The 24,494-nt window shown below is 36.7% G+C and overlaps 1 protein-coding gene and 1 long non-coding RNA gene across 13 annotated transcripts in view; one reads left to right on the top strand and one right to left on the bottom strand.

Annotated features, from left to right (window-relative positions):
- Positions 1-24,494, bottom strand: part of SGCG (sarcoglycan gamma) — a 127,922-nt gene that overhangs the window by 12,566 nt on the left and 90,862 nt on the right. For all 10 annotated transcript variants that reach the window (XM_070048305.1, XM_051849884.2, XM_070048306.1 and 7 more), the window contains 2 exon segments: positions 15,512-15,631; positions 5,543-5,615 (listed from right to left, as the gene is read on the bottom strand). In XM_070048305.1, coding sequence (XP_069904406.1) covers positions 5,543-5,615; positions 15,512-15,631 — 193 coding nt within the window.
- The window catches only part of LOC138843842 (uncharacterized), a 90,505-nt gene that overhangs the window by 1,983 nt on the left and 64,028 nt on the right, over positions 1-24,494 (top strand). The gene's annotated exons all lie outside the window — the stretch shown is intronic.

Below are 24,494 nucleotides of genomic sequence, written 5' to 3'. Positions count from 1 at the left end.
TCTCCCATGGGGTGCAGGGCCCAAGAACTTGGGCCATCCTCCACTGCACTCCCTGTCCACAGCAGAGAGCTGGCCTGGAAGAGGAGCAACCGGGACAGAATCCGGCGCCCTGACCGGGACTAGAACCCGGTGTGCCGGCGCCGCAAGGCGGAGGATTTGCCTAGTGAGCCGTGGCGCTGGCCTTAACATTGGTTTATTAACCATTAACATCAGACTTTGGGATTTAAATTTCTGCATGGCTTTGGGGAGCCAAATCCTGTTCAAACTGTAACACCACGGTAATTCAATTTCTTATCCATTTGTCTTTTTCTTTATTTAGCAAGATTATCTTCAGTAGGGGTTATTCCCATATATCTCTTTATGTCATTGGCAATGGGATAATTTCTTCAATGGAGTTTCTCTTTTTTTAAATTGTCCTGTGGATTTCAGTCTTTGGTGATGTTTTATGCTAATTTTCCAATTTGGAGTTCCTATGAAATGGGGTGTAATGGATGTAGTCATCCAATTATTGGCCAGGCAAGTGTTTATAGTTTATGATTTCTTATTGGTGTTTTATAACACGTGCCTAAAGACAGCAACTTTCTTACAACCTCCTTGAGCAGCTGGCCACAATGCTTTAAGTACTTATCCCATGGGAGGCCAGGATTAGGATTTAAACATGTGCACTGGGGTATAGCTTGAAATCTCGAGTCACCATATAAGCATTAAAGTCTTAGCCTCAATGGGATCCTGATTCTCTCTGAGTACCCTGGGTTAGTGATGGTTCTCTGCTCTGACTCTGAGCTTCCTCTTTGTTAGAGAATCTGGGAACTACTCTTTCTTGGTTTCTAGTTGAACTTAGAATTTCTAAGCTCTTACTAAGTCCCAGTATTTATAAATGTTTGCAACAGGAGCTAATGTTTCCATGTTTGTTCATTTTGCTTATCAAATGAAGACATACATGTATTATAGACTGTGTGCTAGGCATCATTCCCAGAAATTTGCAAACAATAAATTACTTAATCAATGCTACATCCTCATGGGGTTGCACAGGATTCAAATACTGGGATATCATCTCATATTATCCTGGGAAGATTTTTATGCTCATTCTTATACCCCTACTTTAATTTATATTTGCATCCTAGCAATTTATTATATCAGTCTAATTTGTCTGCACATTTTTTCCTAATGAACCGTAAATTCAATAAGGTCAAGACCATGACTTTAACACCATATACTAGCAATTTTCATAGACTGTGGTGTAACTTTTTTTTTTAAAGAATGAATTACACCATGTATGAATGAAGCTTGAAGGTGGTATATCAAAGTTCATACTTTTTTTTGGTGACTAATTTTGAAATAGGTTATGCAAATATAGCTTTCATATAAGTTATTTATTTTTTGTCTTAAAGAAAATAATAACCATCTCCTTTCTCTATCAAAGTTCAAGTTCTGATAAACATACGTTTCAGGGATATATTTATAAATGTAATGTGATCTTTATCTCCCAAGATCTTTATTACATACTTTCTTGGGTTAGTCAGGATATTCTAGAATACTTTCCACTTTCCTTGGGCCAGGAATGGTAACACTATGGACCCAGGAATTAAAAGTGAAAATAATTTATGATAAGAAATTGTGGAAGCAAGTATGACTATCATGTAATCAATTCATAAAATCTGATAGCAAATAAAAGACTATATCACTCAAAGGTTCACTTAAGTATTAATAGGGATACCATGTTTATTGCAGTTCAATTCACAATAACTAAGCTATAGAATCAACCCAGATGTCCATCAACTGATGAATGGATTAAAAAAAGTGGTATTTATAAACTATAGAATGCTACTCAGTCATAAAAAAGAAAGAAATTCTGTCTTTTGCAAAAAATGGATGCAACTGTAAACCAGTGTGTGGGGAGCAATCCGGACTGGACTGAGTTACTGGAATTAGGACTTATTCTATGCATCTGCTCTCCCACAATATGGCGCTGGGAGAGAAGTAAACAGCTTCCGCACAGCTGCCTCCAGTTCAACTAATAAACTGTAGGACTTGCTCCTGATTGGAGAGCAGCGTACTCGGCGTGTGGGCAGCCGAGTTGGGATTGGCAGAGGAGGACTATAAAGGAGGAGAGAGACGGCATGCACCAGGAACATCTATGGGGAACATCTATGGGGAACATCTAGCTGAAGGAACACCTGTGCAGCCCCCGAGAAGAGCCGGCCGGCGGTGTGCCGCTCCCCTGCGGAAGTGGGGAATGTGGCCAGGGGGAACTGCCCTTCCACGGAGGTGGAAGGGATAGTAGCCAACCCGGGAAGAACCAGCAGCAAACCCGGGGAGGGCCGAGCAGACGAAAGAACAGCGCAGGGTCCTGTGTCGTTCCTCCACGAAGAGGGGGAGCGACATAATGGTGCCGTGACTCGGATATGAAGCCCAGGCAGGGTTTAGTGTTGCTCCTCCACGAAGAGGGGGAGCGACACCAGTGCACTTTGGGAAATAAGCCAGTCCCCCAAAGACAAATACCATGTGTTTCTTTGATATGTAGTAGTTAATGTTGAATATAAAAAATGTATAGGAATTAAATGGACATCTTGTGATTTGATTGCTGTTTTTAGCCCTTGTTTACACTCCTGTGAAACTGTGTCTTTCTACTTTTTACTTGTTGAATATTATGGCTAGTGGTGCATTAAGCCTAAGTGGAATGAAATTACGTTTTTGCAAAAATTAAAGAAAAAAGGGGCTGACACTGTTGTGTAGCGGGGAAAGCTTGCAGTGCTGGCCTCCTTTATGGATGCCGATGCGAGTTCTGGCTGCTCCACTTTCAATCCAGCTCTCTGCTAATGCGCCTGGGAAAGCAGTGAAGATGGCCCAAGTGCTTGGGCCCTTGCACTCATGTAGGAAACCTGGAAGAAGACTCCTGGCTTTGGATTGGCCCAGCTCTGGCTGTTGTGGACATTTGGGGAGTGAACCAGTGATGGAAGATCTCTCTGTTTCTTTCTGTCTCTCTCTCTCTCTGTAACTCTGCCTTTCAAGTCAATACATATATCTTTAAAAAATAAAAAAAAAGAAGAAAGGAAGAAAGGAGGATGATTGAGGGAGATATGAGAGGAGTGAGAGAAATATGGTTATATGCTTAGAATTGTACCTATGAAGTATATGAAATTTGTTCTCATTGTATTAGTAAAATTAAAAAGAAAGTGGGGACAGTGCATAGAATGTACATGGACTTTGAATTATGAGTCAGCTACACTTTTAGCTTTGTAATGTAAAACCTGATATTATCCAGACCTCATTTTCCTCCTTCGTAAAATGATAAAATTGTTTACATTTAATGCTGTCTAGATGATTAAATGAGAAAATTTATATGAAAGCAACACAGTTCCTGGCAATCAAAGACCTTCAATAAATGTGATTTCAAATCTTCCATCCTTACTTTGTCCCTGAAATAATTCACAGTTTCATTATTTGCTTAATCTCTTTGGTGAAAACATTTGGGGTATCTAAACCTCCTTGTGTACATTTTAGAAGAAAGGAAATACTCTTGCAATTTCTTCTTCATCAAGAGCCTGCAGTATGAGAGAGCAGATTTATGCCCTCATAAGGCAACATAAGATGAATTATTTAATTTTAAGCTCTATATATTTTAAAATTTTGATGTTCACTTTATAAAGTGGCTTGACATCTATACAATTTATATTATTTTATCATTTCAAAATGGCTTTAGTGGGATTATTTTTAAAAGTTATTGGATCATTTTTCTATCTTAGGGGAGTAAAATGTTCTTCTTCTCTAGCTATAATAATTCTTTAATACTGCTCTTGTAATCCTCTATCAAAATTAATGAACATTGTTATAACTTGACTATAGCCACAATTTATTTTTATGATGCAAATGTTCTCTAAGTGGGTGAGATGAATTAAATTCCTGTTTTCTTTTAATATTTAATTAGCTATAAAAGATAAGAGAAATGATAAATTTCCTAACTCCTATTTAGTGTGACTATCTACTTAGTACAGAAACAATAATAAAGATTATTATTTGTATTTGATTTTTCAGTTTACAAACTACTTTAAATATTTCTTATTAAATCTTTCCTAGAATACTCTGACGAAGGGGTTACTATTAGTATTTTAATATGAGAAAAATTAGTCTCAAAGGGTTAATTTGGCCAAGGACACCAGGCTTGTCGGTATTAAAATGAGATTCCAACTATGTTTTGTTTTCCTTATTATAAAACATTAATTGCCCAGCATATACTTCAATTTCAAATTTTAAATGTGATTTTAAGTGATATCTTGGACTTTAAGGCCATTTGTTTAAAAATATTATTTGGTTTTGATAGAAGAAAATATATTATTATAGTAAACAGTTATAGCACTAAATGACCTTCAGTTGTCTAGGGACAAATTGAAATACACAAAAGTATGCAGACTATAAAAATTTTACATATGGAATTAGGAGATTTGTATATCGAGGATATTGTGTAGAGATATACCAAAGGTTGAGGACATTATGCTAAGTGAAGTGTACCAGTTACAACAGAATAACCACGTCACGGGCCCATTTACATGTGGTGCTCACTGTAGTTAAATTCATAGATGTGGAGTCAGAATGGCAATTACCAGGGGTGGGCAGGAGGGAAGAAAAAAAAGTTTAATGGGTACAGAGTTTCAGTTTTGCTAAGTGAAGAGTTCTGGAGATGGAGGACAGAGGGAATGATTGTAAAACAATGTGAATGTACTTAACACTGCTGAACTGTGTGCTGAAGATGGTTAAGATGGTGAATTTTATGCTGTTTGCTACAATGGATAAAAAGAGGTATACCAAAGATTTCTAACATTATTGAAGATATGAGTTCCTTATGTATTTGATATTGAAATATTCTGTTTTCTACTAATAGTGCATTTATTTTTAAAATTTTAAACTAAATTGACATGTTCAAGAATGCCTTTTGCACATTTCAGGCACCATTCACTTCCCCTAAATGGTACAAAGGTATGAACTTGTTTGTAGACAGTGTAGGGATGGCTGGTATACCAAGAGGGGCACTGCAGTCGGATGCAACATCTTGTGTAAGATATGGGGTGGGAAGATATGACAGCCTCTCATGCCTGGGAGGCCGGTGAGGGTGGGGGCCATGAAAGGCCACGAGCATGTGGAGGGGGCCTTTGTGGCTAATGATCAACATAGAGTTTTAAATAACTGGCAGTTGGCAAAGTCACTAGCACAGGTGTGAAGGGCAGATTGGAGAGGAACAAACTGGAGGCAGAAGTAGGCTGCTGGTATGGCCCAGAGCCTGCAAGGAAGCACAGGGATATAGAGAGCAAAGGGGTATGGGACTCAGAGACAGCAAGACTACAGATTCCCTGGGACTTCTGCACCCCCTATAGATTTTAATACATGAAGACTTTTCTCAGTAGAATGTCATGAAAATAGATGATCAATTGAGTAAGAAGAAATCTGGTATTGATTGCAAACATATCATTTCAGCATATATTCAGTTGTCTTCTCTAGGAGGCTTTGTTTATAAAATTTTTGTTTATATTTTAACAAAAATTAATACCTGAGGTCTTGAAATGGATCAGCTGTGACCAGAGGTGTCTCCACTGAGTGTTCAAAAAGAGCTCCTTCAGGTCCTAAAGGAAAATGAAGCATACATCAGTACTGCAGATGGCATCAAACACATTAAACTCTTAGTCTAGACAGTCATCTCCCAGTATCTGTGGGGGGTTGGTTCCAGCAGCCCTGTGGATATCAAAGTCCATGGATGCCCAAGTCCCTTGTACAAAATGGAATAGTATTTGCCTATAGCATATGCATATCCTCCTGTATGCTTTAAATTATCTCCAGATAACTTACAGTACCAAACACAGGGTAAATGCTGGGCAAATGGTTATCATTTACGGAATAAAGGCAAGAAAAGAGGTTTGCACGTATTCAGTGGACATGGCAATTTTTCAAATACTTTTGTTCCATGGTTGAATTCATTTATGTAGAACCCATGGATATGGGTTGACTGTGTATTAAAGCACGGGTCGATTTTGTCCTTTGTTGCCTAATTTGTGCACATGTTTAATTACAGGGAAAAAAATCAGCACAATTCCTTCCCTTTTCTGAGGCTATCACAATATTCAATCAACAAAATATGATTTTCAAAGCAATTACAAAGCAGAAGACTTATTTTAAAACTAGAGAGCAACATTAGCCCTCAAGTTCAAAAATTCCTGTTGAACTTTGCATATGTCCACCTACTTTTTAGGTAATATTAAGTAGACCAGTTCTAGGTTTTATGTATGTAACTTGTGCCTTGTGCCGTTTATTTCTAAGGCACACAGAAAAACAAAAACTTTAAATATTTAAATATTTCTAGGAAGCAGAATGTTCCCAGTCTCAATAGTCTGGGAACTTAATTACATGCAAGGCCCAGTGTCAGGGGCAAGCGCCAGCAGTTTGTTCCATCCTAACTTGCTTAATACCCAGGTGCCTGTGCTGGAGGCACTATCATCCCATTTACTGACGAGGAAACTGACGAGCAGGAAGGTTAGTTAACTTGCCTAGGGTACCTTGAGTTCAGAGTCCAGACTTTTATAAGATTTCTTATACACTGTTAACAAACAAGACACAAGACAGAAAGCAGTGTGCCGGGAGAAAAGCGCAGCTCCATTATTGTGGAGTTGTCAGCAGGTAAGAGTTACTTTACCGCCGGAGGATTATACAGTAAAATGCAGTGGGCCTGGACTTTAAAATGAGCAGACAGGCCGGCGCTGCGGCTCACTAGGCTAATCTTCCGCCTGTGGCGCTGGCACCCCGGGTTCTAGTCCCAGTCAGGGCACCGGATTCTGTCCCGGTTGCTCCTCTTCCTGTCAAGCTCTCTGCTGTGGCCCGGGAAGGCAGTGCAGGATGGCCCAGGGCCTTGGGCCCTGCATCCGCATGGAAGACCAGGAGAAGCACCTGGCTCCTGCCATCAGATCAGCGCTGTGCACTGGCCGCAGCGGCCATTGTGGGGGTTAACCAACGGAAAAGAAGACCTTTCTCGCTGTCTCTCTCTCTCTCACTGTCCACTCTGCCTGTCAAAAAAAAAAAAAAAAAAAAAAAAGAGCAGACAAACATGAGCATAGGGAGTTTGCGGACAAGGATTTCAAGGACAGCATTACCCCATGGGCATCAAAATGTAATGTGCATGGGCACAAAGAAAGCAATCTGATCCACTGGAAACATAATGGATTCAGCATGGAAATACAGGTTTATCATTTGCATTGCGCTCAGACTGTTTCTTGTCCACATATACCCATTATGATTTAGCCAGGTACTGTGTTTCTGGCATGGTCCTAACTCTGCTGTAGGCTCTGACTCTGGCTTAGGACCGCTTTGGCTTTGGCCTGATAATCTTGTTTAGGCACTCTCCTGTTCTAGGACTGTGGTTACATCTTACAAATAATTTGTTTTTCTTTATCTTGGTTCCATAGGATCTCAGGACTCCTCTTCACATTGTGTAGACTTTCCTTTTTAGGAAATAAATTTTTCATCTTTTAATCTGTGCTTGTACTAGTTTTGATGTTAGATATAGGAAAAATAATTGTTTGAGTGAAAGTTCCCAGACACTAGGTTAAGAAACCACCATTCTGGACAAAAGTCTTCTCAGCATCCCACATTGAGTAGACAAGTCACAATACCCTCACATCATCCATACAAATTACCAGCTCTGTTAGCTCCATTCCTGCCATCGTGGATTTCTTTAAACATGAAGCTATGATGAAAACCCATACTGACATCCTCATTCAAGAAATCATAGCTTGTGGCACATAAGAGACTTATATCAGTACACAGTGAACTTTTAAAACTACAACCAGGTTTAGTAGCATGATTTACATAAATGCTATGACCAGCTAAAATAAATGAAGACATATAAATGAAGGTTAACATGTCATGAAAATTCTTATCATCATTCATGTAAGTAATATTCATATGAGAAACAGATTCTGGAATGAGTCACACTTCCTGTAAGTGCCATGTAAGCAAACTTATTTGCTAAAAGGGAGTATTACATTAAGTAAGGCTATAAACATTGGTGTTTCCACAATAAAGTGTGCCAACCAAATATGATAGAATAATGTCTGGTTTGCTAGAAGCACAGATAACATTCCTATTTGGCCTAGAGTGGAAAACGTGTGCAATACTTGTATGCCCTGCATTCTTTTCTTTCCTCCTTCCTTCTCCTGATTTGTAAAATATCAAAGGAAAGTAAAGAAAAATCCTATGGGTGGGGGCTCTGGTGTAGTGGGCTAAGCCTCCACCTGTGGCGCCAGCATCCTAAATGGGCGCGGGTTTGAGTCCTGGCTGCTCCTCCTGCTAATGGCCTGGGAAAGCAGTGGAAGATGGCCCAAGTCCTTGGACCGCTGCACCTGTGCGGGAGACCTGGAAGAAGCTCTTGATTCCTGGCTTTGAATTGGCGCAGCTCTGGCTGTTGTGGTCTTTTGGGGAGTGACCCAGTAGATGGAAGATCTGTCCCTTCCTCTCTCTGTTTGTAATTCCACCTTTCAAATAAATAAAAAATATTTAAAAAAGAAAAAAATCCACTTGAAGTGATTAACTGATAGGACAAGTGAAGATATGCTCAATGTAATTTTACACAAATAGATCTACCGTGTTTCAAATAGCACTGCTTGAGTGGTGCTGTGCTGTGAGAAACTGAGAAGGGTCTTTACATATCATCAAACAACAATGGTTTCTTTCCATGACTAAGCTAAATGAAACAAAAGAAATGTGGATCATAAAATTTAATGTAATTATTTTTTCTGGTTCTATACAAAAGATATAATACTAGAAAAAAGTTTAAACAATTCTGTTCTCTATAAGCATATATCATATCCTTTTAAAAAATCAAGCTAGAAAAGGCAATGTAGTGTAGTTGCATATGCCATTTTTAAAAAGAGGTTTTATTTATTTGAAAGGCAGAGAGAGAGAGAGACTGACTGACTCTCCCATTTGCTGATTTACTCCCCAAATGCCCCCATTAGCCAAGACTGGGCTAGACCAAAGCCAGGAGCTAGGAGCTCAATCCGTCTTCTCTGTGGATGGCCGTGACCCAACACTTGAGCCATCAACTGCTGTGTCCCAGGGTATGTATTAGCAGGAAGCCGAGTCAGGACTCAAAAGCTGGGTACTGGCATATGGGATGCAGGCACCCCAAGGGGCATTTAACTGCTGTACTGAACGTTCACCCCAGCATTTTTAATTTGAGCACAGTTTCATTCTTTTTCCTCTAAGACCTGAAATCATTCACACTGTCAGTGGCACTATTTAATAGACAAACACAACTCAAGTCTAAGTTCATGACAATTATCTTCTAAGATGAGCATAATTAGTGATATTACATTGGCATGTGATGATAGTACTGCACTTTTGGCAGATATAAACTTTTTTTTTTTTTTTTTTTTTTTTTTTTTTTTTTTTTTTTTTTTTTTGACAGGCAGAGTGGATAGTGAGAGAGAGACAGGGAGAAAGGTCTTCCTTTTGCCATTGGTTCACCCTCCAATGGCCGCCACGGCTGGCGTGCTGCAGCCGGCGCACCGCGCTGATCTGAAGGCAGGAGCCAGCTGCTTCTCCTGGTCTCCCATGGGGTGCAGGGCCCAAGTACTTGGGCCATCCTCCACTGCACTCCCAGGCCACAGCAGAGAGCTGGTCTGGAAGAGGGGCAACCGGGACAGAATCTGGTGCCCCGACCGGGACTAGAACCCGGTGTGCCGGCGCCGCAAGGCGGAGGATTAGCCTATTGAGCCGTGGTGCCGCAGCAGTTTTTCTATCATTGCAATTCTAAGTACTCAAATTATATGATCTTAATTATATCATTAATATTCAACTCCAAAGTAAATACTCCTTGGAACCTATATAATTAAAAAATTTTTCCCTAAATGGTTTCATAAAATGACTCTTTGTAAATAGTTGCTGATTTTCAATGTACTTTTTTTCCCTTTCATGTTGGCACTCATATTTAAGTATTTCCAACCAAGATTATATGACAAAGTCATCGGTTTAACACTTTGTGTGTGTGTGAAAATAGAACGCATTATTTGCATTTGTTTAATCTAAGTTTTAGGCAGGGGAAGAAAGTTCTATTATATCATATCATTATGTAAATCATGCATTAAAATAACCCTTTATAGTATGCATTGTTTATACAAGTAAGTATAGCCAAAAAGGAGGAAAAAAAAGGAAAATAGTCTTATGGTGTTCACTTTTATTCTCCTGGTTTATAGTACATATCACTGAATTAGACAACGTATCTGCTCTGGCCATATCTGCTCTGAAGTAGTAGTATTTGGACAACACCCTGCTGTTCTGGACCCCAGAACATTTAATGATGAATGATACTCATGTGAGGAGCTGTGGTACAACATGGATTGAAATGGTGGAAAGAGTAGTTGAAGAATTCATGGATAAATTCGAGCAATATATACCCAAGTACATGTTAGGCTTTTCTATCTGTACTGGTAACTATAAGGCTAATTCCACTTATTCACTGAGCATTTGTGGACTGAGAGGGGCTTTTCAAGTGGTGCAAAACAATTCCGTCGCTTCGCTTCCCATCCTTGCCAAACTTGCACATCGTGTTTCTCCTGCCTCCCATTCTGCGCAGTCTGTAAGCACTTTGAACTGTTTTTGCTTTTAATACTCCAGTGAACATGCTCTCATATACGGAGCAATGGGCTCCATTATGGTGAATTTCCTTCCTGTCATCTGGATCCAAGCCATGGGAACTCAGTTTCTCCTGCAGCAGAATGGCTATCGTGTTATTCCTCTCACCACGTTTCTGTGCCTTCCCACTCTCCTCTGGTCTTTTCTTAGCCTCTAATGTTGGCATTTTTCAGAGCTTAGCTGGATGATGATGCCCATGTTTGTGTCTCTAGCCTGGACTTCTGTCCTGGGAAATAGAGAGCTCACACCCAATAACTCACTTACCTTACCCACTTTTCTCCAGGTATCGTCAACTTCAGTATGTAAAGTGTGAGCTTTTGCTGCTTATTGCTATACAAATATAGTCTCTTGCTCAAGGCTTCTCTATTCCCCAGAGAAAAATGCCATCACTCAGCAACAAATACTGTCATTACCTAGACAGTAAGCCATTGCCCAGGAACAAATATCATATAAGTCTCTCCCTGGATGCCTGCCACCAGGGAATCCGCTGGCCAGTCTCTACATGTCAGACACTAATTTGGAGGAATTTACTTCCCTCTAGGACTAATGCTACCATCAAGTCCAGATATTTTAAACAAGTCCTCTAGCTGATTCAGATGTACCTGTGCAAGTTACCAACATAGCTGCTTATCAGTTTTTCTCACCTGGTTCTCTAATAGCAACATCATGGCCTAGAAGGAAGCCTGGGCTACAGAAAAGCTCATGGTTTCTGATTTCCTGAAGGATGGGTTAGGCATGAGGCAATCTTAGCCGTTGCTCAGACTTTTTCCTTACAGAGTGTATGGCCCTACAGTGCAATAATATTCTATTAGGAGTTGTGCAGTCCTTTGCAGACATTAACACTTAAGCGAGAGTACAGTAGACATTCTCATCCCATTTTTAGAAGTGAGGAAATAGTCAAGAAGACTGAGTTACGTGCTTGAGCTCATGCAGCTAGTACCTGTTGAGGTAGGAATACAATCGAGATATCTAAAGCCCACACTCTCAATACAGAAGCTTCTCCAATTACAGTGGGGTTGTGTCACTACACCACTATAACAAGCACCTGAGAGGATCCGCTTATGAAGGAAGGAGGTTTATTTCAGCTCACCGTTTTGGAGGCTCACAGTCCAATATCGGGTGGCCTCTGGTGTCTGATGAAGGTGGTGGATGGCAGACTGTGTGCAGAGAAACTATCCCACAGTGAGCCAAGAAATAGTGGGTCAAAGAGTGTGCTCATCCAACCATAGGACTCCTCTCTAGCAACTTAATCCACTCCAGTTACTTCTCAAAGGCTCCACCTTCAGACACCACAGTTGGATTAAGTTTTCCTCATGCCAGCTCCATTAACATAAGCCTTTGGGTTTTAAATATCTGTGTTAATTGGGCAACCACATCATGTTCAAACTAAAGCATCCCAATAAACTCATCACAAAAGACTACTGTAGTGTAAAACACATGGAATCCATCTACACATCTACCCTATTGCACACCCCAGCTCTGCTGCACAGTGCACCACAGAGCATCAGCTGTGTTTCCCTAGGCCTGCAAGGCTGGGTGGGAGCTGTGGCCACTGCTACCACCTAGCATCCCAAAGAGGATTGGGCTGCACAGCTCTTGCCTGGAATGAGCCAAATTCAACACTGAGTATAATTTGTTCTGAATTCAAAAGTTGAAAAATCTTAAGTTGAACTGTTGTGAGATGGATTTCTTTTCTTTTTTTTCTTTTATTTAATGAATACAAATTTCATATGTACAGCTTTTAGGGATATAGTGTTTCCTCCCCCTCATTCCTGCCCTCCCACCCCCCTTCCCATCCCACTCCCTATTCCCTCTCATTCCATTTTCCATTAAGATTCATTTTTAATTGACTTTATATACAGAATGACAACTCTATACTAAGTAGAGAGTTCAACTATTTTCACCCACACAGACACACAAAATATAAAGTACAGTTTGAAGACAAGTTTTACTGTTAATTCCCATAGTACACCTCATTAACATGGGGAGCAAGTGCACAGTGACTCCTGTTGTTGATTTAACAACTGACACTCTTATTTATGACGTCAGTAATCACCTGAGACTCTTGACATGAGCTGCCAACGCTATGGAAGCCTTTTGAGTCTACAAACTCCATCTGTTTTTAGACAGGGCAATATGCAAAGTAGAAGTTCTCTCCTCCAGAGAAAAGTACATCCTTCTTTGATGGCCCCTTCTTTCCACTGGAGTCTCACTCACAGAGATCTTTCATGCAGAACCGTTTTTACCACTATGTCTTGGCTTTCCATGCCTGAAATGCTCTCATGGTATTTTCAGTCAGATCTGAATGCCTTAGGGGCTGATTCTGAGGTCAGAGTGCTGTTTAGAGCACTTGTCATTCTATGAGTCTACTCTGTGGACTGCTTCTCATGTTGAAACTTTCTCTCCTTTGTAATTCTATCTATTGTTATTACCAGACTCTTGGTCTTATTCATGTGATCCCTTTTACTTATGGCCCTATATACATGATCAATTCCATACTTAATATGATCACTTTATCACATAAGATGGGATTAGTGCCACCCAGATAAATGGGATTTGGAGTCCCCTGGCAAGTTTTAGCTTCACCCTTAGGGGTAAGTCTGTGGGAATGTGTGCCCATCTGTATAGCTCCTCCCTCTCTCATTCCCACTCTTATTTTTAACTGGGATCTATTTTCAATTGACTTACTACATGTGAGATGGATTTCTAATTGTACCAATGAACAGCGCATTTTTCATTTTTTTCCATTTGGCTCCACTTGAGAGATTTATGTACTATTTATTTACACAGGTCCAACAGTGCAGTCAATAAATTTCTGACAAAACATGGCACACTTATAAGCATTTAACATGACTTTGCAGAGTTCATTTACCCTAAAGAAACTTACTAACCCGGGAAATAGCTTTGAAGCCCGGGAACAAAGACTGTAAAGAAATTCCTAAATGTATTTGTCTGGTAAATTTTCACTCTTCATGTTGCATTTGAGCAACATCATAATCAATGAAGGACCACAAAAATTCTTTCATTATATGTATTACATGTTACACTTGGTACTTCAAAATTTCCAGTTCACTAGCTAAGGTTAGATGATACATAAATAAAAAGCATGAATGTTATTTATAAAATGCCCACTTTCTAGTTCAAGGTTTTTTTTATAGAAGAGCTTTATTTAATAAATACAAATTTTGAAAGTACAGCTTTAGGATTATAGCCGTTCTTCCCCCCATAACCACCCTCCCACTCGCAAGCCATCCCATCTCCTACTCTCTCTCCCATCCCATTCTTTATTAAGATTCATTTTTATTTATGTTTATAGACAGAAGATCAGCTAGTCCAAGTTTTTGCTCAATAATTACACTATGAGTGCTTATGATGCTCCAGAATAACCTACATCTGTGGACATAAACATCTTTATTCCATCATAACATTCACAATATGTAATGGAGTTACTAATAGCTCACTTAAACACGGGCAAAAGATGTAAAAAAAAACCAAAAAATAGAGTGGGAAAGAAAAATAACACATTTATGCAGTCATTTACAAAGCTGAGACATGGAATTTCAGCAACTATAGTAGTATTTTGGTAAATGTAACTTTTAGCATTGTTGAGTTTCACACAGGTGCCAGCGAAGAGCTGGTCAAGGCCAAGAACTTGCAGCACTTTCTGGACTTTGGGGCTCATACCACTGATACCTCTGATCCTGATGGCAAAGGCCAGTTTGGGTTCTGCAGGCACATGGAGGTTGCCAGCTTCTCTCGCCATCCTTGCCATCTGAATTTCAGTTCCTGCATCTGCCTGTGTTCCTTGCGGTAGTGCTCAGCTTTTTCATAGATAAGTTTCCTCCTGGCCTTTCAAAGCATCTTTTTGGGCAGACTTCTTTCTCAGGCACTTGATCTGCAGCTCTGCAAAATTTTGCCTTTTTTTTTTAGGGGTTTCTGGCACAGCAGGAACCTTCTTCCTCTTTTAGCACCCTCCAGTCAGAAAACAGCTGATCAGTGCATTTCTAATGGCAACAGCACTTGGGCTACTTAGTCCCTTATTAATTAGACCATAGTCAATTTCCTCTCATTAGATTTCCTAGTGCCCTGTATGAGTATTTCAGTAAGAACCAGGATCACTACTGCTTTAGACTATGCAGCACTTACTTGATTATGATTTTTTATACTTTGTTTGGTCAGGAACTAAACATTGCATAAAATCATGTGTTAGGATTGTATTTCCCTTCTAGGTGAGGAAACATTGCTTCCTTTTCATTTGGGAGTGTTGGTAACATTGCGTGAGAGACTAGTGTTGCTATTGATGTTCAGAAAAGTGAAGTAAATTGATCCAACCAGTATCTGATTGCTTGTGTCTCCTGTTCTTTATAGAAACTCAGCCAGCAAATTCAAAATGTGTTTCGAATTTTTTTCTTTAAATTTCTTCTTTTTAGTACTCCCCAGTAAGTCTTGCGAGAACCCTATTCAAACTTCAGTTCAAGAAGAATTTTTGTTTTTCTAGAAATACAGGGCATTAAATACCTGATAGAATGGAATAGAAGAAGCTTGGAAAAGATTCTCGGACTGTTCAGACGACATAGGAATACATGATAAGCCCTTGGGTTACACTCACTAGAGAGAAGCAAAGGGTAAGAATATGGTGGAAGAAGATTGGTGAGGTTTTCATTCTTCTCGTAGAGTTCCAAAGAATGTCCAAAGAAATGCCATTAAGAAAAACCAAACACACACGCTACCTTTTCTTTTCTACCTGAAATATTGTGGCTTAAGCTCGCTACGTACAATTTGTTTTTGCAGAAGTGCACTCCATGAGAAATCAATTTTTTCAACAGCTACTACATACCAGTTACTCGAAGTCTGTCCGTGCCGACCACAACTTCCTCCTCATCAACCGTAAACAGGGGCTTGCCCTCTCTGGAGTTGATCTGAAATTGCTGACTCTGAACTTCTACCATTTGGGGACCTGAAGAATTATAATAAAACAGTTTATTGTAAAGTATTTATTATAAGTAGTGTTTAAACCTCTATTTTATACATCATATCATCAAGCAACACCAAATAACTAGATATTTAATATTTTGTACCAATATTTTTATTTATTTCTACTTCGTGCATTTTAAACCTAAGTCTAGAATAGTATTGAAATTAATCATGTCAAGCATATGCTAATATAAATCAAATATATGTATGAATAAATTTAAAACTTACCAAAATAATATATTTATTTTAATCATAATCAAAGTTGTATTCATTTGGTTATTAACCACTAGGGAATTTGCATTCTGAAATGTGAGATTTATGAAAGACTATATTACAGAAAGCTTGCTTTAGGGATCCAAGTTCACCCAGAAGCTTAATCACACCCTGAGTCTCAGAAGAGCCCCTTTCCTCTTACCACATGGGAAAGCCTGGGCAACACTCTCCTGTTCTTCCCCTGAGAAATTTCCGATTGCTTCGTGACATTATTCCTTCTATTTCACTTTCATCTCTAAGTTTAATCTCTCCCCCTGGGCTGTAGACACATTGTCTGCCAACTCACAAATCTGTTCGGCACATGATTGTGTGTGCCCACTGTGTGCCAGGCCCTGGAGGTACTGTGCCCAGTGGGGCATGGAAGATCATGCTTGGCTTCTCACCCGCTCGCCCACTCATGCACACAGACACGCACCCCAGGCAGTCATCCTTGTGTGACGTCCAGCTTCCCTTGTGCCTTACTTCCCTGTGTGTCCACTTAACCCGGCAGCTTTGAGACTCAAGCTCTCTAGAACACAGCTTTCACCATTGGCTTAAATAACTACCAGAATTTTCCAATGTGTAGTGTGTTTTATTTTCTCAGCTGTAAAAATGAGGTAATTGAGAAACAGGTCATGTGTTATAAGTTTTGTGTTTCTCATCGTACTCATTAAAATTGCTGGGTACCTGATAGAAATTTTAAAAAGCTTTTCAATTAATGTATAAATTACTTTTAAACATGGTCACCAAATAATTCCTGTTCTCATATAGATTTATTAATTTGTACTTCAAAACCTTCCAAGGATTCTTCAGTTATAAAAATAGATAAATAAATACATATTTTTGTTGAGAGAAGTAGGTATAAAGTTCACTTTTTCCATTTTTTTTCACTTTTTCTAGGTTTACTTTTTTTTTTTAGAAAACATGGCTTTGTTTTGGATATTTGTGTGCATTTTCCTTTTAAATTTATGTTCACTGTTTACCTCTTCTCTTTTTTCCCTAAGGCTGAGGGACAGAGAGTGAGCGAGAGTGAGCAAGAGAGAGTGAGAGTGTTTCATCTCTTGGTTCACTCCTCAAATGTTGGTGATGACCTGGGCTGGGCCAGGCTGAAGCCCGGAGCCTAGAACTCTATCCACATCACCCATGTGGTTGTCGGGGCCCAAGCACTTGGGCCATCTTCCCCTGCTTTCCCAGGCATACCAGCTCAGATGCAAAGCAACCAGGACTCAAACTGCCGCTCATATGGGATACTGGTGTTTCATCTGGCAGCTTAACCTGCTGTGCCACAATGCTGGCCCCACTGGTTTACATATAATGATGGATATGAAGTTACCTGACTTTAAAATTAAGAAAAAGAAATTAGAATAATGTATCCAGTAAAAGTCCACTGTTCTGTTCATTGGAGGGTCATATAATTCTAGAAGGCCTTATTAAATGAAAAGCGCTAAACTTACATTTAATTGACTTCATATTTTTCTGCAACTATTATTTAATATACTCATATACTGATGGCATATTCAACAACTAGATTTAGTTGCACTTTACTTATCAAAGTATCAAAGCCATATAAATCCTTACTGAAAAGACATGTAGGAAAGTGAATCCCTTACATGCAAAACAAGTTGATTGAATGCTTTTTATGTGCAAGGTTCTGTGCTAAGAACCAAGGCTAAATAAATGAGTGACACACAGCTCACAGCTTGTTGAGGTTCATAGTCCATCAAAGAGAGACACACACAGACTTAGTTTCAGGTAATCCAATTAAATGCTGTGTTGAAGAAGCATGGACCAGCATTCATGAAGAGTCCGATAAGGAATGCATGGTCCATCCTTGGGGGTCAGGAACAGTATCAGGGGAAGACAATATCTGGGCTGACCTTGCAGAAAGAATTCACAGCTGCCTGATGAGGGCAGAGGGAGGCACTCCAGGTGAAAGGAACTGCCTGGACAAAGGCCTGGAGGGGACGTCCATCTCCAGTTTAGTCAAAGAGTATAGACACTAAATGTTTACGTTTAAATATGATTTTCATATCAAAGGAAACTCTTCTTCAAATGATAACACGCCCATAATTACTAAATTTGTAATGAATCCTTTAACTTTTATTAGTATTCTACTTTTTATAACCTCATGGGACACTGAAGCAGAGATCTTTAAGTAGAACTGAAATTCTACCTTTTTAATAAGAACAGAGCTATGTGGTACAATACCATGTGTAATGAAAGACTTCAGAACAAAGTAGCAAAAGTTAATGGTTTTATAATTTGATTAAGTTTATTAAATTGGCTTAGACTTTTAAGTGAAAATATCATTGAATTCTTCCTTACATATAATATGCCTTGTTAATAAATAGTTGTTTTACCCTTATGATAGCATTAATTTAAGAAAACAACATTTAAAAACAAATATTAGGAAATGAGTGTTTAGCCTAATGTTTAAGATGATGTCCCGCATCAGAGTACTGGGTTCAAATCCTGGCTCTGGCTCCCGGCTCCAGCTTTCTGCTCCTGCAGACCATGGGAGGGAGGTAGCAGTGATGGCTCAAATAGTTGGGTCCCTGTCACCTACATGGAAGATGCAGATTGAGTTCCCAGCTCTTGGTTTTGGCATAGCCTAGTCTTGGTCATTGCAGGCATCTGGGCAGTGAACCAGGAAATAGCTCTGTGTCTGCCTGTCTGCCTTTCAAATAAATACAAAATAATTGAAAAGAACTCACAGAATCCTGGGGCAGATGTTTGGTGCAGCGGTCAAGCCACCGCTTGGAATGCTCACATCCCAGGGTGGGAGTCCTGGCTTTGCTTTCCATACAGCTTCCTGCTGGTGCACATCCTGGGTGACAGCAGGTGACGGCTCAGTTCGTTGGGTCCCTGACACCCACATGGGGGACGTCCTCTGGATTGAGTTCTAGGCTCCTGGCTTTGGCCTGGCACAGCCCTGGCTGTTGCATGTATTGGCCAACAAATATCTCTCAGTTTCTCTCTGCTCTTCAAATAAATAAAATAAAATTTAAAAATTTCAAAATCCTTTATGAAAGGTCCATGCATAATATGATTTGGCAAATGCCAGGAACTTCAAGGAGTTTGTGGAAAATTTGTATTATCTTTAATCCCATTTTTCTGCTTTTTGAAGCCCCCTCATGCAGTATTGTAGAGAAAGTACTGGACAGAAAGCAAAAATCATGATTAAGTTCACGCTACTGCTTTTACAGCATGACCTGTACTATTTGGCTGTACTTTACTAGCCTGACATTAATGAGCCTTATCTGTATTAAAAATTAATTAGAAAAAGATAGAATAGAATAGAATACAATAGAAAAGGTTAAAGACCAAGCTTGAAAGTTCCTTGAGCAAAGTCAGTGAATCCAAGCAAGTGAAACTTAGACGACTTCTTATAAATGCCTTTGATATTCATAGAGGAAACTTAAGTTGGCTTCCAAAAGGGTGTAAAATACTTCTAACTAATTCTCTGCTGTCTGGAAGCTTCCACTTTTTGTTGTTGTTGTTGTTGTTTTATTTTTATTTTTTTAAACTTTTATTTAATGAATATAAATTTCCAAAGTATGGCTTATGGATTACAATGGCTTCCCCCCCATAATGTCCCTCCCACCCGCAACTCTCCCCTTTCCCACTCCCTCTCCCCTTCCATTCACATCAAGATTCATTTTCGTTTCTCTTTACATACAGAAGATCAGTTTAGCATACATTAAGTAAAGATTTCAACAGTTTGCTCCCACACAGAAACATAAAGTGAAAAATACTGTTTGAGTACTAGTTATAGCATTAAATCTCAATGTACAGCACACTAAGGACAAAGATCCTACATGAGGAGTAAGTGCACAGTGACTCCTGTTGTTGACTTAACAAATTGACACTCTTGTTTATGGCATCAGTAATCAACCTAGGCTCTTGTCATGAGCTGCCAAGGCTATGGAAGCCCACTGAGTTCACCGACTCTGATCATGTTTAGACATGGTCATAGAAAAGTGGAAGTTCTCTCCTCCCTTCAGAGAAAGGTACCTCCTTCTTTGATGACCTGTTCTTTCCACTGGGATCTCACTCGAGGAGATCTTTCATTTAGGTTTTTTTTCCTCCCCCCAGAGTGTCTTGGCTTTCCATGCCTGAAATACTCTCATGGGCTTTTCAGCTGGATCCGCATGCCTTAAGGGCTGATTCTGAGGCCAGAGTGCTGTTTAGGACATCTGCCATTCTATGGGTCTGCTGTGTATCTCACTTCCCATGTTGGATCGTTCTCTCCCTTTTTTATTCTATTAGCTAGTATTTGCAGACACTATTCTTGCTTATGTGATCCCTTTGGTTCTTAGTCCTATCATTATGATCAATTGTGAACAGAAATTGATCACTGGGACTAGTGAGATGGCATTGGTACATGCCACCTTGATGGGATTGAATTGGAATCCCCTGGTATGTTTCTAACTCTACCGTTTGATGGAAGCTTCCACTTTCTAATAACCAGTCATTGCAACACAGGCCTTATAGGAATATATGCATAATATGTAATTTTATATGCTATTTATTATATACTGTATAGATATATTGTATACGATATATGCAATATATTCTACATTATTGTATTATATCATATAATGTATACTATATGATAATATATAGTATATTATATACAACACATATTATATGCAATATACAATATATATAATACATTAACTTATATATGTACTCTATTATATTATATAATTAATGTATTAATATGCAATTCCACATTATGATATTATACATTATTATACTATATAATATATTATATACATAAATATATTATAGCATATGTATTACATAATATACAGCATATAATATATGCAGTATAAAATATATTATATATAACATATAGCATACATAAAATATATGATTTTATATAATATAAGATAATATTGTGGGGAGCAATCCGGACTGGACTGAGTTACTGGAATTAAGACTTATTCTATGCATCTGCTCTCCCACAATATGGCGCTGGGAGAGAAGTAAACAGCTTCCGCACAGCTGCCTCCAGTTCAACTAATAAACTGTAGGACTTGCTCCTGATTGGAGGAGAGCAGCGTACTCGGCGTGTGGGCAGCCGAGTTGGGATTGGCGGAGGAGGACTATAAAGGAGGAGAGAGACGTCATGCACCAGGAACATCTATGGGGAACATCTAAGGGAACCCGTGCAGCCCCCGAGAAAGCCGGCCGGCGGTGTGCCGCTCCCCTGCGGAAGTGGGGAATGCGGCCAGGGGGAACTGCCCTTCCACGGAGGTGGAAGGGATAGTAGCCAACCCGGGAAGAACCAGCAGCAAACCCGGGGAGGGCCGAGCAGACGAAAGAACAGCGCAGGGTCCTGTGTCGTTCCTCCACGAAGAGGGGGAGCGACAAATATAGCTATAATATACATTATATAGTATTATATATTACATAATATATAGCATTATACTACATAATGCAGTGTATAGTACATAATATGAAATACACATGCATTATTTTATATAACATACCATATGTTATATGTACAACATATATAATATAGTATATATTATATAATATATTAGCTATTATATACTATATATTAGCTATATTATATTCTATGCTGTATCACATTATATCATGCATAATATACAATTATACAATATAATACATATGTATTATTATAGTGCATTATATATATAGTGTATTATACACATAACATATTACATCATATGCATTATATAATATACAGCATATAATATATGTATTATAAAATACATCATAAATAATATATAACATACATATATTTGTATTATGTATATATTATATATGAATTATAATGTATTTATAATTATAACGTATATATAATGTATATATAATTATAATGTATATTATTATATTAGAGATATTACACAGTATATATAAAATATATCACTGTTTATTATATAATATATGATATGTATTATATAATATATTATGGCATATATATTATACTATATACTTCATATAGCTATATTATATGTCATATCATATAAAGCATTATATCATGCATTTTATATATACTATATAATAATATAATATAAATATATAATGTAATTATGCAATATAATACATAATGCATAATATACAATATATTATAGCATATAAACAATGTATAATGCAGTATATAAATTATATATAATAAATTGTATATATATCACATTATATCATATAATAAATAAATTATACACTATACAATATAATACATAATATAATATATTATCACATTATAATATAATATATAACAGTGTATATTATATATTATATAATATACCATGATATTGTAGCTTATATATTATATATTGCATGTATTATATAATGTTACATTATATAGAATATCACATCTATATTATATAATATACATAATATAAAACATATACTATATATTTTATAACATGCAATATAATATATAATATATTATGCATTATTATATATTACATATCATACATATTATATAACATACAATATAATATATCATGAATATTATATAATAGATTATATAATATGATATATTATATATGTAATACACTTTATATACTATAAGTACCATATTATATATTACAGGTTATTATATACTATATCATATATTATATATTATATATTTAATATGTAATACATATTATATTGTACATATTATATATGCATACATAATGTATTATACATCATATATTATATATGACTATATAATATTGTATAATATTACATATTATATATGCAATATATTGTATATGTAATATATTATATATTATATAATAGCATATCATATATACTATAGAATACATAATGTATTATCATATAATGTATAATGTTACATATTATATATGTGATATACTATATAATACATATATTATATATACTATATATGCAATATAATATACTATATCATATATTATTATAATATATAATATATAATATAGTATTTTGTAATATTATATTATAGTATATAATAAATTATATAGTATAATGTATTGTTATATAATAATGTATAATAATATAGATGTAATATATAATATATAGTATGTTTTATATATTACTTATTTTACATGTGAGATTATATAGTATATGTAATATATTATATATTATATAATACAATACATAATATAATATAATCATATGATACAGTGTATTGTCTAGTGTAATAATTTATTTATTATATGATACAATGTGATAATATTATATACAATTTATTATATATAATTTATATATATTTATATATAAATATATTTATATCTATATATTTATATAGTATTATATACAATATATTGAAGATATTATATATTAGATATGAATTATATATTATACAATATACTATGTATTCTGTAATATATAATATGCTGTATAATTACATTTATAGTATATAATATATTATACATATATCACAATATATGATATAGTATATATAATTATAATGCATAATGCCTAATTATTACATTATACATTATACTATATAAATATATATTATATGAAAATACATATTAATATGATAATGTATAATGTGATAATTATGCATTATGTATTTTAATATATATGAATATGTATATTTATGATATATAGTATGTACAATATAATTATATGTATTATAATATATTTTTATTTATAATATGTATTATATAACATATACAACATATATATTATATATTATATAATTATATTATATATACAATACATAATATTATATGTTATTTATTATATGTTATTTATTATATAATATATAATATATATTATATATAATATATTGTTATATAATATATAATATATAATGTATAATATATGTAATATATATTTATATATTATATATAAGATACAGATATATAATATACAGGATATACAGTATATAATGCAGAATATATATAATTGTATAAATATATGTAGCAGATATATTTATTTATTTAGGATGTAGAGTTATGGACAGAGAGAGGGTGACAGAGAGAGAGGTCTTCCATCTACTGTTTATCTCACTAAATGGCTGCAACTGCCAAAGCTGTGCTGATCCGAAGCCAGGAGTCAGGAGCTTCTTCCAGGTCTCCACATGGGTGGAGGGGCCCAAGGACTTGGGCCATCTTCCACTGCTTTTCCAGGCCATAAACAGAGAGCTGGATCAGAAGAGGAGGAGCCGGGACTAGAACTAGTATGCATATGGGATGCCAGTGCCACAGGCAGAGGCTTAGCCTACTGCGCCACAGCGCCAATCCCCTTATTTGGTTTTAGTATCAAGCTAATGCAGGCTTTCTAAAATGAATTTGGAAAAATTATCTCTTATTTTTTTGGAATAACAAGAATTTATGCTATTTTTTATTTAGCATTATGTAGAATTCAGCAATGAAGTCATCTGTTCCTAAGCTTTTTATTGATGGGAGTTTTTTTATTACTGATTAGAATGCTGCTACTCATTATTGGTGTGTTTAGCTATTTCATTTATTCATGGTTAATACTTGGTAAAGGTGTATGAGACCAGGTATTTGTCCATTTTTTTCTAGGTTATAATTATTGTTTATACTTGTTCATAAAATCGCTTTTATTTCTATATATATAATTTCTTTTATTTCTATAGCATCAGTTCTTACCTCTGAAATTATTTATTTAAATCT

Source organism: Oryctolagus cuniculus, chromosome 9, assembly GCF_964237555.1.
Source record: "Oryctolagus cuniculus chromosome 9, mOryCun1.1, whole genome shotgun sequence".
Classification (NCBI taxonomy): Eukaryota; Metazoa; Chordata; class Mammalia; order Lagomorpha; family Leporidae; genus Oryctolagus; species Oryctolagus cuniculus.
This window is presented reverse-complemented; position numbering and strand designations above follow the sequence as displayed.